Genomic DNA, 17169 nt, shown 5'->3' with positions numbered 1-17169 from the left:
CATGGTGCAACTTCAGGACAATATGTAGTCTTATTATGATGCAGTGATTTCAACTTACGACCACAAGTGAGATCTTCCAGTTATTTCTCTACATAGAGGAAGAGTAAAGCCTTGGAAAAGCATTACTCACCCTCCCAGGCCAGTATTAAAAACCACTTCACCAGCAACAGAGGATGGATGGCCAAAGGAGTAGCCTTTCATCTTAGTTCCATCTTCCAGGACAATGTGTGCTGTCTGTGCCTGAAGAAACAGTTGCATGAATCTTAGCAGAATACATAATACAAAACACACAAAAATATTCCAAAGGTAAAATACACAGAAATATTAAATAAAGGCACAGTATATTTAATGAAACCATAATGCCCAGATTTCCAGTTGCTTTCCTATTACTTGTCACTTTTCTTCAAATATATAGCTCTTGTAACTGGCAGATGTTTTGTTTTCTTGGAAGAGGAACTGAAGCATGCAGATACATTGTCTATTCTAAGTTTACTTGTAGAGTTGTTAACAAGCCAGAAATACTTCACATTAGCTGAAATGTTATGTATCTATCTTTTCCCCTTTATCATTCCCTAGCTTTGCTCAAGAATAGCTTTAAGGAAAGTTCATGAGTTTGCAAAAACATTGTGAATTGTACCATACGGCTCATCATCACTCTGAGATTTAGAGCCAGAAGGAATCTTCAAGATTATCTATCAGATTGTGTTCTGCAGGGCTCTTGTGTTTGATGGAGTTGTCCCAAGGGTTGCCCTTTCCATGCCAGAATTATGTTCACGAAGAAACTGAAACTTTATCACTCTCTTAATGCTGACAGAAAACCAAGCACTGTGGAACATTCTAGAAGTATATTGTATTTTTCTTTTTATTAGAGTTAATTATATCCATGTCTACTTCCTTCTCTATACTATGGCATTCGGAATTTGATAACTTTGCCATAATAATCTTTGAGCCAGGATCTACTAAATTCTTAGCTAAGAAGAGGGACAACTGGAAAAACATTTAAGAAGCAGACATCATCTACTCCTTGTAAATACTCTAAATTCTGTTGTTGAAACCATTTAAATCTAACTCTCAATTTCCATAAAATTCAGGGGAGAGAGAAATGTTTTCAACTACACCTTAGGAGACAAAATACAGACTCTCTAAGAAACTCTATAGGACAAACTAATTAGAATGTGGTTTTTAAAAATTAAACTATAAAGAAAAACATATCTGCAATAATTGAGGAAATTAGAATCATAAATTGATATTTGATTATACTAAGTGTAATTTTTTAAGATTGATCTTCTTAGGATTGTAGTTATATTTTTAAGTTGTTGCCTTTTAAAAGATATACACTGTAATATTCAAGGATAAAATAGTATGATATCTGAGATTTGCTTCAAAGTAATCAGCAGTCGGGGGATAGACAGGCATATAGAGAAAAGATGTCTGGCCATGAGTCGAATTTCCTGATGTAAGGAAGATCATTGTGCTATTCTTTCTGGAAGGTTTAAGTGTAGTCATCGAAGACAAAAAAAATACTAATTCTTCATTTTACTTCCCTTTCAGTTTTTAGGACTGAGGCCAAAGTGCCTAATCCTTTTAAATCTTGCCACCCCACCTCCACTTCCATTACACATACACACACACACACACACACACAAACTTTAGTAGGCAGCAGGAACTCCATAAATGATTTCTAGACCTTTGTTTCTATATTCCTCTTGCTTTATAAGATGCACTCAATTTTTCAAATGTTAAAATGAAGAAAGCCTGTTATTTTTCTATAATAATTCTCTCTGTGGAAATAACATGCCTCTTTTAGATCCAAAGCACCCAAGTCTGTTGTCATTAGAATGATTGTGTTCTGCAATGTAAAATAATGTCTTGATTACCTTTAAACCAATATACTATGTTCCGACGTCTTGTTTATGTGTGAGTGTGTATACCTATTAACTTACATTTACACACAAAACTATGTTAGTGTTTCCCATTAAAATTGATAGGGTATGTTTAAGATGTTCCTCTCAACAGATAATTTTATTAGTTTTTTTTAAATCAGAGGTACGATATGTGAATTTCAAGTTTGTATTTCTGAGAAAGATTGAACAATGTACTCTACTGCACATTTTATGTGTGTTTGTATGTGTGTGAGTGAGCATATGCGTGTGTTCCTGGGCAAGATTAACCAAAAATATTTTGTCCTTTACTTGGCTTATCAAATTATCTTTGAGTTAAAGATTTATCTATTTCCTTCAACCCAGTGTTTGAAATCTCAAGCTTGACACTTTAAATAGTTGGAGTTTCTCTTCATTAAATTTAAAAATACTTTAGAATTACTCAGCACAAAGGAAACCACAATAATTTATTTATTTATTATTTATTATGAGTGAAACCAGACTTCTATGGAAGAGATGATCTTAACACAGAAGTCTGAATTCTGCTTCTGTATCCAGGAAATCAAGTTCGCATGTTTCTTCTGATAACATGCTATTCTGATTCTAAATTTTGTTTTAATTTGCCAATTTTTGTCTAATTACAATTCAAGACAGAAGTTGAAGATTTTAGAAAGTAAGAGTGATAGTATTCAGTGTATTTCTAAAGATTATTATAAGCTATTCAAATATCTCTGCTAATGGGTCTGAATAGAAGTGTGTTTATCAGGAAAACTCCCCAGGTAACTCTGATGTGTTTTATTAGGTGAAACCTCTCGTCTAAGTAATGAAAATTTGCCATCGAAAAATATTTTCTACTGGAAATATTGTTTTTTTGTTCTTGAGGAAATCATGTGTAAACCTCCATGCTTTTACAAAATGAAAAGAAAAAGAAAAAAAATTTAGATAATATGTAACTTTGATAGAACCTAAACCAACTGTATTTAGTTGGCAAAATTTGAGTGTAAACTGTAAATTTCAATAGTTTTCTACATATCAGTTTATCTATGCTACTCTGAGACATGCTTGCTTAAAATATTACCTTTGTTTATATTTTTATTTTGCTTTTCTCTATTCTCATCTGATAATTTCAAATTATCCGATATCTGGGTTAGACACTTTCTAATCATTTTAAAGAAGGGTAAAAATTAGCGTAAGAAAATCAACACTCGTGAGCCTATTCCTACAATTCTGTTTGGTATTTTTCTCACTCCCTTCATGAAACTAGTTTTCTATTTTGCTTTCTGTCTCTGTATTTGAAGAGACATTTGCTATTGCCTGAAATAGTCCCTGAGATTGTGTTCAATATGTCTTTTTGCTGCTTTAATTATATTTTTGGTTCTTTTGGCAGTTTTTATAGATCTTCCAATCCTATTTCCCACTACACATTATATTGTTACAAGGCCTCTGTTTACTGCCTAAAGTACTCTTTATATTCCTCCTAACTACACTGGCCCCTGATGAATTTGAAATGATGAGTGCCAATTGACTTATCTATGAATTGATGGACGAACACTGAACAAAGAGCTATTATTTGGAATCCTTTCTTCTAACTAACAGTTCCCCAAATGCTATTTCATTCCAAGGAGTATAAAAGAAATCACCTTGTTACCATCATAAGATATTTTAGTATCCTCAGTCCTAGTTGACAGAGGTCCACAGGCTAGGAATTAGATTATAACATTAAAGTATAATTTAAGTGCCTACTGCCAGAGCACTTCATACTTTGAAAAAGGGAAGTACAAAGGAAATCTTAATGAAAAGAAGTGTGTATTCTTGTAGAATGTCAGGAAAAGTAACCAAAGGATTATATAAATGTGAGTTCTATAAAACAAAGGACCTTATCATGACATGATCCCTATGTGTTTAATAAAAATGTATATGCCAATAAGACCATTTAGACATTCAAGTCTCAGACACTGAACTCCTACCAGGTGTCAAGCAACTTGCTAGGCTCTATAGATAAATGGATGAATGTCTCCAGTCTTCTCGTTTAGTAAAAGGCTAGATAAGGGAATGGATTACAAAACAGAGAAAACTTCAATAAGGATATCACTGAGGCATCACTGAAACACATGGAAATACAAAGATAAATATTTTTCCCTTGAGAGATTAAGCTTTAACCAAAGAATTTGCCCTTTCTTTTCCACTGATGTTTTAAGCAATAAAAATAAAAATTTCAATTAAAAAACTTGCCAAATTTTGTATTTAAAATCCAAAATTTAAAGATTCCTTCCTCTTGGCTTAGATGTCATTTTCTTGGAGAGGTCTACCTTGATGCCCTCATTTAAAATTACAATATGTTCCCCAGCCTTCTTTCTCCTTGGTCTGCTCTTTCTTCGTAACACTCATTACCTTTTAACATATCATCTAGTGATTTATTTATTATCTATTTCATCACATTAGAAAGTGAACTTCATGCAGGCAGAGTATTGGGTCTGCTTCATTCACTAATGCACCTCCAGCCTATACCAGTGGCTAGTACAGAGTAGACAAGTCACTAAGCTTTTTTCACACTTTAGTGAAATTACTTTATTAAGATAATCTACTGAGTATTTAGCAGAATATTTCTAAATGATTAAATAGTGCATTTGATAAGAGAGGAAAAGTTATAACAGAAAAAAAAATACAAGCATATGCTATCCTACCCCACACCCATCCTCCTGATTATTTATTTTAATTCTGAAAATATTAAAGTTATTTGTTCATCTTACACTGCATATAATTTTTTATTTTAACCATGTTTCAAATTCTTAATTCACTTGGCTTATTATTGGTGGAATTTGTCTAAAATGTAGATATCTAATGCAACGTTTTTTCTAGCAGTGGTTAGTCTTACGAATATTTTAAAAACTTAAATATTAAGTTTCTTGGAAGTCTCAACCTCTCTCCCTTTGTCATATTTTCCTAGTATATCTTGGAGTCACAACTGTCAAGTCACATCTGGTCCTACAGGCTAGTTATTTAAATAATACTCCAATTAAAAATAGTTCTACCTCATCACATAGTATCTAATAATAATAATGGCTATAACTAATAAATAGTCACCTATTTGTTTTTAGAATTAACTTCACACTACATGAAATTGCATGACCACCCAAGACAAAAATCCCATCATCACCTAGTATTGCCTCCTACTTGTTCTGCCTGCCTCCAATCTCTCCTTACTTCTACCTGTCTTACGAAATATAGTTAAGGCTTTCTTAACTATAAGATTAATTGGATGACACTATTCCCCAAATTCCTCAATTCACATTCAAAGTCCTCTCATCTGGCCCGCTCTCTATGTGGAATACCTTAGATTCCCCACCTCTCTTTGTCAGTCCTTGGTGCATAAATGTCTTCTTTGTTGCCTTTTTACATCCTGGTACTGCTTCCTAGTACCCATGGTATGTACTAAGTCAGAATTAATCACTGATTTTCTTGTGCTTCCACTGACTGCATTTGGTGTATACTGTTGTGTGTTACCTTTTAATTGCTAAAGGTATTTATCTACCATACTAGATTTTAACTTCTTAATGTTACATCTCGAAAACACAATGCCTAATTCCATGTTGTATCCTCACTGAAATAGCCCACTGTTGTCCACACAGTAATATTCTCACTACACAGTTGGTGAATGCAGAGAAATGTACTTCATTATGTGATATTAGCATGTTACAATGCTGACACTATGGTGTTTTCAAAATAGTTATTTGATGCTCATTGACTTCTGGTTATTTTACTAATTTTCATCTTCTCTTCTTGAAAGCAAAGACAAATATTTCACATAGGTATAGTTCATGCTAAAAGATAGAAGATGAAGTAAGGAACGAGTTAAGGCTGGATGGCAATTACTGCCCAAAAAGTACCCTTAGGCTTTCATCTACCATTCATGTGTCATATAAGTAATGCCTTCAGAAGAAGACCCAAAAAGGTGATTTCTAAATGTCATTCTTTAGGTTTCCTCATGAATTGTTTCTATCATTAATATTAATAATTATCTATGTTATGTGAAATCTAATCCTCCATCACTAAGGAAAAGAATAAAGCTGCATTCAGTATATATAACCCAAACGTTCTCTTTTTCTTCCTTTACTTTTCATCTAAAATGCTTGCCAAATTTTACTGTATATCAGCAATAAATTTGTTTGTTTTAATTCACTGATGTGGTCTCATGCTTACAATATTACATTTCTATACCAAGCCCCCAACTATGTTATAACTAATAATAATTCTCCCTCTATTAAAAATACTGAGGCTATTATATTTCTATTGTTTTTGTTGTTGAGATCTATGTATAATCCTGGTACATCTTTGGCATTCAATAAATGTTGGTATAATTAATTTTGGAAATAGTAACTAAAGATAATGTAGACTTTATCGCTAGTGTGAGTTCAAATGTTAAAAATACCTCCCTTAAAAAAATTGTAATACTGATATTTGGATAAAGTAAAGCATTAACATTTCTTAAGCATATCTGGTAGAAGTAGATTGACCTGTCACTATCCTATTTCTACCTTCTGCCATTACTTTACTGATAACCTATTAAAACATAAACTGGGTTGCATATATACTTATCTGTGTTTATTAAAGTCTATATGCAGTTGTACAAATAAGTTGAGAATTTGGATTTGAATAATAAATTTATACTGTTCTGGGAAAGGTATCTTACTTCAAGTAGAATTATGAAGCTATGTTGGAAAAGTAAGGTTTGGGAGCATCTTGTGTCACCGAGAACTCCATTCTGATCAATTCCCTATGACATCCTTAATAACAGTTAACATGAATGTACTGAATACTATCTTTAAAGCCATTAGTGGGTTTTCTCATCTAATCTTCACAAAAAATAATGATGTAGGTAATATTGAAATCTCCATTTTACACTTGAACTAACTGAGCCTCAGAGAAGTAAATATCATTCTATTAGCAATTGGAGGAGCAGCGGTTTCTGAACCCAGTCTGTTTGACTTACAACCTCTTTTTCTTTTTCTAAGCTTACTTTTATTTCTGCTTTCCAATTTCTTAAGTGAGGATAAAAAAGAAATTTAAGCATGAACTCTATTTAAATTTATTTATAAGAGCTTTAATTCAAAATTGCCATGGATAAGCCACAACAGGCCCAGGTCAACCAAGAACTACCTATCTATAAATCTGTAAATTGTCAAAGTGAAATGTCAAGTCATTAATTACCTGAGTCATTATAATCTGAGGAGAACCAGCAGGTTTTGAGAACAATTTGCACTGATCCTAGGCCCTTGAGTTCTCAAGCTCTGAAGATTGCTAGAATTCTAGATGCTGTGATGAATAAGGATATCCACCTCTCAGTCCCCCCTCCCTTTTCCCCAGTGATGGAGGATTCAATTTCTAGATAACATAGGTAATTATTCTTATTAATAATGGAAAATCTTGCTGCCCTGCTGTGAGGAGTGAGGTCAGCAAACCATCTCCTGCTGTCAAATTTTTCAGGGTCTATCTCAGCTATAGAGGGCTGCATTGCCCCATGACTTTCCTGGAATACCCCATGGCCAGTGTCTAAGTCAGGCCTGGATAGCAAGGTTCAGGCCACATCCAGGAAAGTCTGGTGGGCAACAGCTTCCTATCCTGTTGTCCAAGGCTTTATCAAAACCGCATTACAGTTTATTTCTCTGTCCAGTTCTACTTCCTGAAGCTTCACAGAGGCTGATCCCTAATAGAGAGCATGCTCCCCAGACATCATCTCAGCATTTGTTTACAGAGAACCTAACTCATGCTAGGCACTTAAACCAAATGATCAGTCAAAGTCCTTTTGCCAAAGTTAATGTTACTTCCAAGTTGCCTGATGTTCAGGAGTGGAGACCACAGGTGAACATTCACTTTATTTGAACAACTAAGCACAAGTTTAGCATGCAACTGCCTAAAATAAAACTCATACAGAGAGAAAGAGAGATTTTCCTATACTTTCTAAAAATCTCATGTTTTTATGAGATTTTGTTTGAATCTCATAAAACAAAGAAATATGTTTAAATTTTTGAACCAATATGTTTAAATTTTGGCTGCAATTAATAACATTATCTCTACCTTTTTGAAATTATGTTTGTATGTTTTTCTTCCCCCACCCATGTAATTATATACATAAAACATGTAAATGTACCCCAAAAAAATAGGCCAAGGATTGTAGCTAATATGGATATCAAGAAAAATGCCTTAAGGCTACTTTCCACTAACAGTTTGGTGTTTTTTAGTCTGCAGCCTTCAGGTATTGTGAATCTGGGAGCCAATCGGGTTATAAAATAAGTAGTGAAAAATTGTGTTCTCTTGTTACTTCATATGAATTTCAAAATTAAAGATTGAATTACTAGTCTCTACGGCCTAGTAATACTACATGTTTCTTTTGTTTGCAAATTTATTGGAGGAAGATTCATAAGACTGTAGATTTTTTCACACACAATATTTAGAAGGACTAAAACTGAATTTTCCTATGTATATATGATTGCTCCACGTTTAATCTTACTTTATAATTTTATTTGGTACTCCTATTTCTAAAACTGAATTACAAAAATAGCTATATGATCTCCATTCTTATATTACTTTTATTTTTTATTTATTTATTTATTTTTATTTTTATTTATTTATTTATTTATTGAGATGAAATCACTCTGTCGACCAAGCTGGAGTGCAGTGGCACGATCTTGGCTCACTGCAACCTCTGCCTCCTAGGTTCAAGCAATTCTCATGTTTCAGCCTTCCCAGTAGCTGAGATTACAGGCACTTTGCGCCAACACACCCAGCTAATTTTGTATTTTTACTAGAGATGGGGTTTCCCCATGTTGGCCACGCTGGTCTTAAACTCCTGACTTCAAGAGATCCGCCTGCTTTGGCTTCCCTAAGTGCTGGAATTACAGGTGTGAGCCACCACGCCCAGCCCCCATTCTTATATGACTTTTAAAATGAGCATTCTAGGCCGGGCGTGGTGGCTCATGCCTGTAATCCCAGCACTTTGGGAGGCCGAGGCGGGCGGATCACCTGAGGTCAGGAAATCGAAACCATCCTGGTTAACACGGTGAAACCCCGTCTCTACTAAAAATACAAAAATATTAGCCAGGCGTGGTGGCGGGCGCCTGTAGTCCCAGCTACTCGGGAGGCTGAGGCAGGAGAATGGCGTGAACCCGGGAGGCAGACCTTGCAGTGAGCCGAGATCGCGCCACTGCACTCCAGCCTGGGCGACAGAGCTAGACTCCGTCTCAAAAAAAAAAAAAGAAAAGCATTCTTAACTAAATTTAATGTTGCAAATCTTAATATTTGTAAAGTCTGAGATTTCTTTCACAGGTTATAAGTAATTTTTAATGAAAATACATTTTTGTGAGGGGGAGTTACATATAAGTAGAAATTCCATTAAACTCTCAATTGCTATTTGTTGGTTTGTCTGCTGTGGATGTTGATATTATTGTTTCACCACTGTCATACAATATTTCAATTTTCTAATGATCTTACAAAATAGAATACTGCAAGATCTGAAATTTCTCTAAACATCTCATCTCTTTTAGGGGTTTTGAATTTTCCTCACAATTAAAATTCATTGTAAGCCTACATTTATGGGTATATTTTCGTTTCTTAGTTAAGATGATTCATTAACTTTATGGGACCACAAATAAGTGACTACAATTTTATACTTTAATACTCTCAGTTTGAGATTCAGTTTAAAAGGGTAGATGTTTCAAAGTGTTTTTCCAGAATAAGAATAATGCAACAGCTATTAATGAGAGTCACACAGCTACATTCCCCTTGAAAAAGGTTTGAACATGTGTCCCTGGTGCTATGCTAAACTGATTTAGAGGGCTTAGTCTTAGGAAGTAACAGTCAAAATTCAAACATAATTTGTAATTTAATCTATAAAAGTTTTTGAAGCAGCCTAGTGTTTATCATTATTGTTAGGTTTTCCTTTGCATTCAGTATTATGTTATTAAAAATCATCTACACATTGTTCATGTATTGTTTCACAACCCGTCAGCATTCCGAACTAATTCTAAGGATATCGATCCTTTACTTTGAACCAGTTTTCTTTGGGTCTTTTATATCAAGATGGAAAACAAGTCAAAATGAGACTTTTCTTGCAGCCTAAAATTCCATTAGGCTTTTGTATATGTGGAGCTTACAGGACTATAAGAGGAAGAAACACATTGAAACTGAAAAACAGCATGTTTTGTTACAAACACATGACAATATTTAGGTTGAAATGGAAGAAATATGTCAACTATAAACAGCATTGCCCTAAAATGTCCTATTTATAGAACTGTTGACAGCCATATAAAGCAAGAATCCTTACTTATTCTTTGATTTAAACAACCTATTCTCAAAAAAAGAAAAGGAAAGGAAAAATCAAATTTGTGTCATACTGCCATAATGTTCAGTATGTAAATGAGCTCTTGAGTAAGCAATAAAATAACAGCAGAAGAAATGACTTAGAACATTCTGAAGCCAGGTTAAACACAACTATGGTGTCAGATATATAAGTACAATAACAAAACTTCAAATTAAAAAGATCCATCTGTTGTCTGAAGCCTAATTAAAATTCTAACCAGATTTGCTAATGTATATTTTGTTTTACATACAAAAACAGGCATCCATGTGTCCTTGTTTTAACTGCAGCACTTACATATCTGTGAGATGGGAGGAACAGAAATGTTTCTTCTCCTGGATATGAGACTCCACCACTAAAATGTTCTGGATGTAAAGCCTTAAGCTAATTCAGCAATAGATTCCATAAAAGGTTTGAGAAAAAAAACACCATTAAAAAGTCAATAATTCCCTTAAGCTAGTAGTAAAAATGAAAATAATTTACTCTGGGATTGCTGTATTGCTGTTGAATCATTTATCTATGTAAATTATTTGCACATCAGAAAAAGTAGAGGCCCCACATGTTTTTTTTCCATTTTCACCAAGGCCTAAGGCTATATAACATACGTGCTTTCTGGCTTACCTGATGTTTCTTAGCTATTAGTTCACCTCAGTACTCATCCTCTTAAAAAATAAATCTGAACTAAGCACTGGAAAGTAGAAAGCCTAAAGCCAGAATTTATTTCAGGTAATTATTGTGTAGATAATATGGTAAAAAGTTAAAATCAAGTAAATGAAATCTTATTTTTTTATTCTTGGAATTACACTATTAAGATATGGATTTTTGAAATTTAGAATTTCAGCACAATTTGTCTTTGAAATATTTCATGAGACTTCTCTGCAGTTACAAGGCCTAACACTTCAAAATTTTGAAGCACTGTAACAGCAGTAATCAATTAGGCCTTGCCATAGTCTAAGTTAATAATCTTACAACATTCCAAGTTAATATTAAGTCATCGGTCTTTGGTTGAACATAAGCCAGTGTTAGGGGGACAAAAATCACAAGGTTAATTTACTTGAGTACTTTTATGTTTGAACATTTATAAACAAAAGATTAAGATTTATGAATCATTTTTATTCTAATAAGGTTTCTCATTGTAAATAAAATACAGCATTTATAAAAACTTCATTGCAAAGTATGTTCATAAAGTGTAGGTTTATTAATATGCCTTACTGAGCATCTGCTATGTGGCAAGTTGTTCAGAATCCTGGAGGAACCTACATATCATAAGCTGATTTTTACTGTATGGTGGTGATAAATTAAAATGGTCTTATATTTCAGTCTGCATTATAGAAGAAACTGAGTAAAATTCTTTAATAATGTAGCAACCCTATTGATTCATTTATGAGAATTTCAAATTAGTCAGTTACCTCCCTATGAAATTTAAAAGATTAATGTATAGCATTTAACAAGTTGAAAAAAATAAAAAGCAAACAGAGTAACCTTGAAAATATTTTTATAAGTTAAACTCATTTAGATCATATGAAGAAAATCAAATGGAAGCTAAAGATCCCTAGGGCTGAGGAGCCTAACACAAACTTTGACCTTGGCCCATGTAGCTTTCTTCCGGCCTCCATCATTGCAAATGCCGCAGGAAGTACAAGTCACATCAAGGGCAGTCAGCGTATCATACCAAACTCCTCCTGAAGGCTTGAAGTGAATTCTAGCATGCCCATTGCCTAAGAGATATTGAAAACTTTCTACAGCACCCCTCAATTTTTGGAACAAGTTGGAAATGTGAAGAAAATCTAATAGAGATGTAAAGGCAGAGGAATAGTCTCCATTTCCATAGCAATAAGACCTAATGTCACCTCTAGATCATCAGAAAGTCTGGCTAGACATGAGCAAATTGGAATGAGGGAGAGGAAAGCATATGTCAAGATTAGTACTAGTCCCTTGGGCAGTTCTACAGCCAGAATGCTTAGCTTCTGACCCAAAGCTGGGACTGGGGTACTGAGTGATGTGCTTAGGGCCTAACTCTCAAAGAGTTACACCATGACACTTAACAGTGACAGCCTCCTTAAATTTTGCATCTCAGGTACCTCACTCACTTAACCTAGTCTAGGACGTTTAAACTATAGTTTTTTCAAGAGTTTTATGTCAAAAAGCTCATAATGTCAAGGCATTGTTGGTGACAAATAAATGAATCTATATTTTAGAAAATTGGGGATATAAAAAATGGAAAAAATAAAAATGTTCAGAAGAAAGGCCATCTCCCAATTAGAGAAATATTGCATGCCAAAAATATGTAAAGTTGTCCATCAGGCAAACTAATTCTGCAACAGCTCATTTGGGACTGAACACAATTAATATTTCAAAAATGTGGTTTGCCATAGATGAAATCCAGTCCTAAAATGCGTCTATATGTAGTAAAAGTCCAATAAAATAGTTATTCTTAGAAGTGTGTGATAACCCTATCCCCACTCTTACATCTAATGTGTACAGAGGCTCCAATATGATAATGAGTTATATTTCCTGTGAATATCTTTAAAGCTACTACAGTATAAGTAAATTATTCTAATTGTAGGAGTTTATATAGTTGCCAGTTTCTAATCAAATGACAATAGCTCCTCAAGACTGAACTAAATAGATACTTCTATGTCAAAATCAGAATACAAAATCTTAAAAATGAATGCCTTTCAAAAGAGATAATGACTCCCAGTGCTCATTCGTAGCTGAAGTATCAGAGAGGACACTTGGATTGTTAGGTTCCTAGCTTAATTATAACACAGGTCACCATTGTTAAAAAATGAGTGGATTAATGTTAGAAGGAGTACTTATTGAACACTTTTCTATTCATAGGGAACTTAACCTTTACAATTTAATACTTTTGATTTCCAAATTCATTTGCAAGTAAAAATAAAACTATTTAGTCTTGATGACTTTCCCAGACTTGTGAACTCAGAATTCTTAAGTCTGTAAGTTTCTTGAAATCAGAGACTATCCTCTTATGATCCACTTATTTCTATTTATCATTCTTCCTCTATACTCCCATGGTAGAGGTTCCGTGTTTATTAAAGAATAAATGAATGAATGAATGAATGAATGAAATAGGTTATTATGGTGTCTATTCTGCCTTTTGGAATTAATTTGCCATACTGAGAAAAAAAGATTATTTGCTTCGTTTTCCTTGAGTCTGATTTATTATAAGAAATATCTTCTTAGAGATGTTTAATATTAAGGCAAAGGTGAACAAATAATTATTATAAATATTTGAGAATTCTCATCAAATACCTTGTCATTGCAACAACTCGTAGTCCATAAAAAACATAAGGACTCTTTGCTCTAACCCTCTGCTAAGTCCTTCTACTAAAATGTATAGAATGGAATTTTTTTTAATATCCAGTTTTTGCTTTAAAATGTTCAGTTTAATGGTTTAAATTTAAAACTTTAAAGATTTTTGAGAATTGTTCATGTGTGACAATCACATAATTTGTCGAGTAAATCAGTCATCATTTCCACTATACAGATGACAAAACTTAGGTTCAGAGAATATGTGACTTGTCCAAGAACAGAGCATTAGGAAATGCATAACAGGGGTTAGAATCCAGATCTTTTTGTGCCTAATCCAGAGTATATCCCACTATTATACTGTTACAACCTGCTGAATGTAATAATGAGTGATGAACATTTTCAATACTAATGGAAAAAGATTATGGTATCTAAAACTTTTTAGTATTTAGTATTTTATGATTGTTGATCATTTATACCCTTGATATCAACTTTCTTTAAAATACAGAGCACCTTGAAATTCCTTCCTCTTTCCTATAAGTAAAATACAACTGTGCCTATTGGCAAGGCACTCTATGAATATTAGCCACTGACGAATACCCAGGGAAGGGCCACATAAAATTATAAGTGTGTCATTGCTGTCGTCAAACCCACCCTCTCTGTCTGTCATCAAAGAGAGAGGAAAAGCGACCTCTAAATATGTCGAAAAAGCAACCCAATTTACAGGGCAATGATTATAGATGTGACCACAGGGTGTCTTTCACAATCCATTTACCATCTATAACTAGACATAATGCTACTAACCTTTAAAGTGACTGTTCTCAGTGCCCTTCACTGGCCATTATGTAACTACATCCTAATGATTTTAACTATCTTGAAAATATGATGTCCATGTAAAAATAGTAAATTCGGATATATGTTTCTAAGACAGTTGAGTTTTTAAAGTGAAGGCAGGAAGAAAAGTAGGTAGAGGACTATTTCACAATAACTGAATAATAACACAAGTCCCCTTGGGCTGCTCTATGAAATTTTAATTCACTATTGTGAAGTTCAAGAACTTCTATTTTTTGTGCTTGGCATTCCTCCAAAACTCTGGCCAGTAATGATTGAGTGTGAGTAATGGCTTTTACACCATGAAATGATGGCTTAGTGCTCCTACAAATTTGTCATTCTTAGCTGTGCACTGTGACAGACCCTTGAAACAGATCTGTCACCATGAGCTAGAACTGCTTTCACAGTAATCCATCCACATAATTAGACCATTTTGTCATGGTTGTGATTGTGGTGGTGGTTGTGTGGAACACTTATTGTAATCTTGGAGAATTGGATTCTAATCTCAATCATATCTGTGCCATTTTAAGTAAGTACTCACTCAATTTCGCGGTTTCTGGTGTCGGATGAAGATGCACCTATCCTTGCCTACATATCTACCTTCTCACAGAGTGAGAAGAAGATATTCCAAGTTACCCAACTTTGAAGTATTAGATGGCACATATAATCATAGGGGATAACTTTTATTGCTATTGATTTTCTCTGAGCTGATACATGAGTACCTTGAAGTATTACTAACAATAAATTCTCATAGTTTACATCTAGTTACAATGTCTTTGATGTTAGTTTAGAATATTCTCCTTTCCCATTTTTTGCTATAATTAAACTAAATTCAAGAAAATGTCTATAACTAGACATAATGCCACTAACCTTTAGTGACTGTTCCCAGTGCCCTTTATGGCCATTATGTAACTACATCCTAATGATTTCAACTATCTTTAAAACATGATGTCCATTTAAAAAGAGTAAATTTGGATATATTGGAATATGTAACTACATAAAAGACATTTTCCTTTCTAGTTTTCTTAATTTAAAATGGTAATTTCCTATACTCTTGTTAGAATCTTCTCAATGTTAAAGGCTGAAGTTGTTAACACATCACTAAGGCTACTATATGTATTTCCTCTTTTCTCCTGGGATCTTGAGCTAGTTTCTCTCTCTTTCTCTCTCTCTCTCCCTCCCCTTCCTCACACTTCTCCCCTTCCCCTCCCCCGGTTTCCATCTCTCTTCCTTTTCTTTTACTCCCGTTCCTTTCCCATTCCTATCCCTGGTGGCCACAAGAATCTATAAGTATTCCTTGGCCTTGCAAGTGTCAGAACCAAAACCCCACTGAATCCTGACTTGAGCAACTGAAACAATAGACGCTTAGTCAACTCAGTGAGCATACAAAGTGTAAGCAGAACACTCCAAACTATGAGATCCCATTTTCACATCAACAGACAGAGGTTTTCTTTTGTTTTTTCTATTTCAAATTTTACAGCTTTTGCTACTAAAGAAGCAATATATCTAAAGCTAATATAATTATTTAAACTTATAATCACCAAAGATTATTTTCATTGGCAAAGTTCCTATGGAGTAATTTCAGGCTTCTCTGATAATGAACGTCTTCATAAAGTTGCAGGAAGGAGCAGAGGTTCCTACAGGAATTTCATAATTCAATGCTGGGGGGCAGGAAGAAGGGCAATTAATGTTTCTTTCCTGGGCTTGCCCCCTCAATTATAGATACCTGTGGAGGGACAGAATTATCAGCTGCTATCTGCCTCTATGTATTACTCTACAAAGTGAAAATAATAAGTTTGGCCTGTCCAAAAAAAAACAGCCAGAAGGAAAAGGAAAAAGCTAAAACAGTGTCTACATGATGACCTGCAAATATCAAAAACACATATTTTCTAATTATATTTTTAAAATGTTTAAATGATATTTCAGAAGAGAACTTTTCAGTAAGCCCTATTTATAGAGCAGAGCTTAACACACTATGTACCACGATGTGGCTCACACACATATATGCAGCTCCATTTTTTAAATCCAAACTGTAAGCAATAGTATCTAGGCACAGAAAGCTATCGATGAAAGAAAAGATGCTTCTTTTCCAAGCAGTGCACTTACATTTTACATGTTCACAAGAATTGTCATCATTCTTTATGTTGGGTAAAAATTACTGTCATGTTACTCAGATAAGATAAAAATTAGCATTTGCTAAGTCAGTAGGTTCCATAGTAAAGGAAACATTAATACATTAGTACTTCAGAGCTACATTCAAAACTGTACTTGCTTTGTAAGGGACACCTTTGCTTCACTGCTAAACTATACCCCATAGTATTTTATCAGAAACAATCAATATGGGTATTACCTTGACAGAAAGGAGCCTGATGCCAGGTCTTGAAAATTTCCATTTTTGGTGTGCAGTCACATTGGTAAAGCCAAAACCAGTCTTCAGTGTCCTCACCACTTTGCAAGCTGTCAAAATCCTTGTCATTTTGAAGATGATTTGTGGCTAAAATTAAATGAAATTACATAAATTTTATGAGATTGTGTGATAAGACTTTTTAGTTAATGTAAAAGAAATCTGGGAGGGGGTGCAGTCAGTGTTTAAGGCTGACTGCACAGCGATCTTTGAATTTCCATTCATTCTGCCATTAAATATCTTCAGCCACAGCTCCTCCTTCTCTTAACCCCTCCTCCTGAGGCAATGTCCAGAGATGTTCCATGGGCATGCAACACAAATTGCAACACATCAAATACTACCTTCTCCTGCTAAAATAATGCTGGGGTTGTAGAAAACCAGCCATCCATCAAAGGAATTGCTTATGCAGCTGAATGAAATGACCTAGACAT

The 17169-nt window shown here is 34.2% G+C and overlaps 1 protein-coding gene across 1 annotated transcript in view; it reads right to left on the bottom strand.

The window, feature by feature from the left end:
• The window catches only part of CPS1 (carbamoyl-phosphate synthase 1), a 119192-nt gene extending 102370 nt beyond the window's left edge, over positions 1 to 16822 (bottom strand). The window contains exons 1-2 of the mRNA XM_002812808.4: positions 16685 to 16822; positions 131 to 240 (exon numbers count right to left, since the gene is read on the bottom strand). Of these exons, the coding sequence (XP_002812854.1) occupies positions 131 to 240; positions 16685 to 16810 (236 nt within the window). The 5' untranslated portion in view covers positions 16811 to 16822. The remainder of the gene's footprint in view (positions 1 to 130; positions 241 to 16684) is intronic.
• Between the last annotated feature and the right edge of the window lie 347 nt (positions 16823 to 17169).

The sequence above is a fragment of the Pongo abelii genome, chromosome 11 (genome assembly GCF_028885655.2).
Source record: "Pongo abelii isolate AG06213 chromosome 11, NHGRI_mPonAbe1-v2.0_pri, whole genome shotgun sequence".
Classification (NCBI taxonomy): Eukaryota; Metazoa; Chordata; class Mammalia; order Primates; family Hominidae; genus Pongo; species Pongo abelii.
Note: the sequence above shows the minus strand (reverse complement) of the source record. Positions and strands in the feature narration are given on the sequence as shown.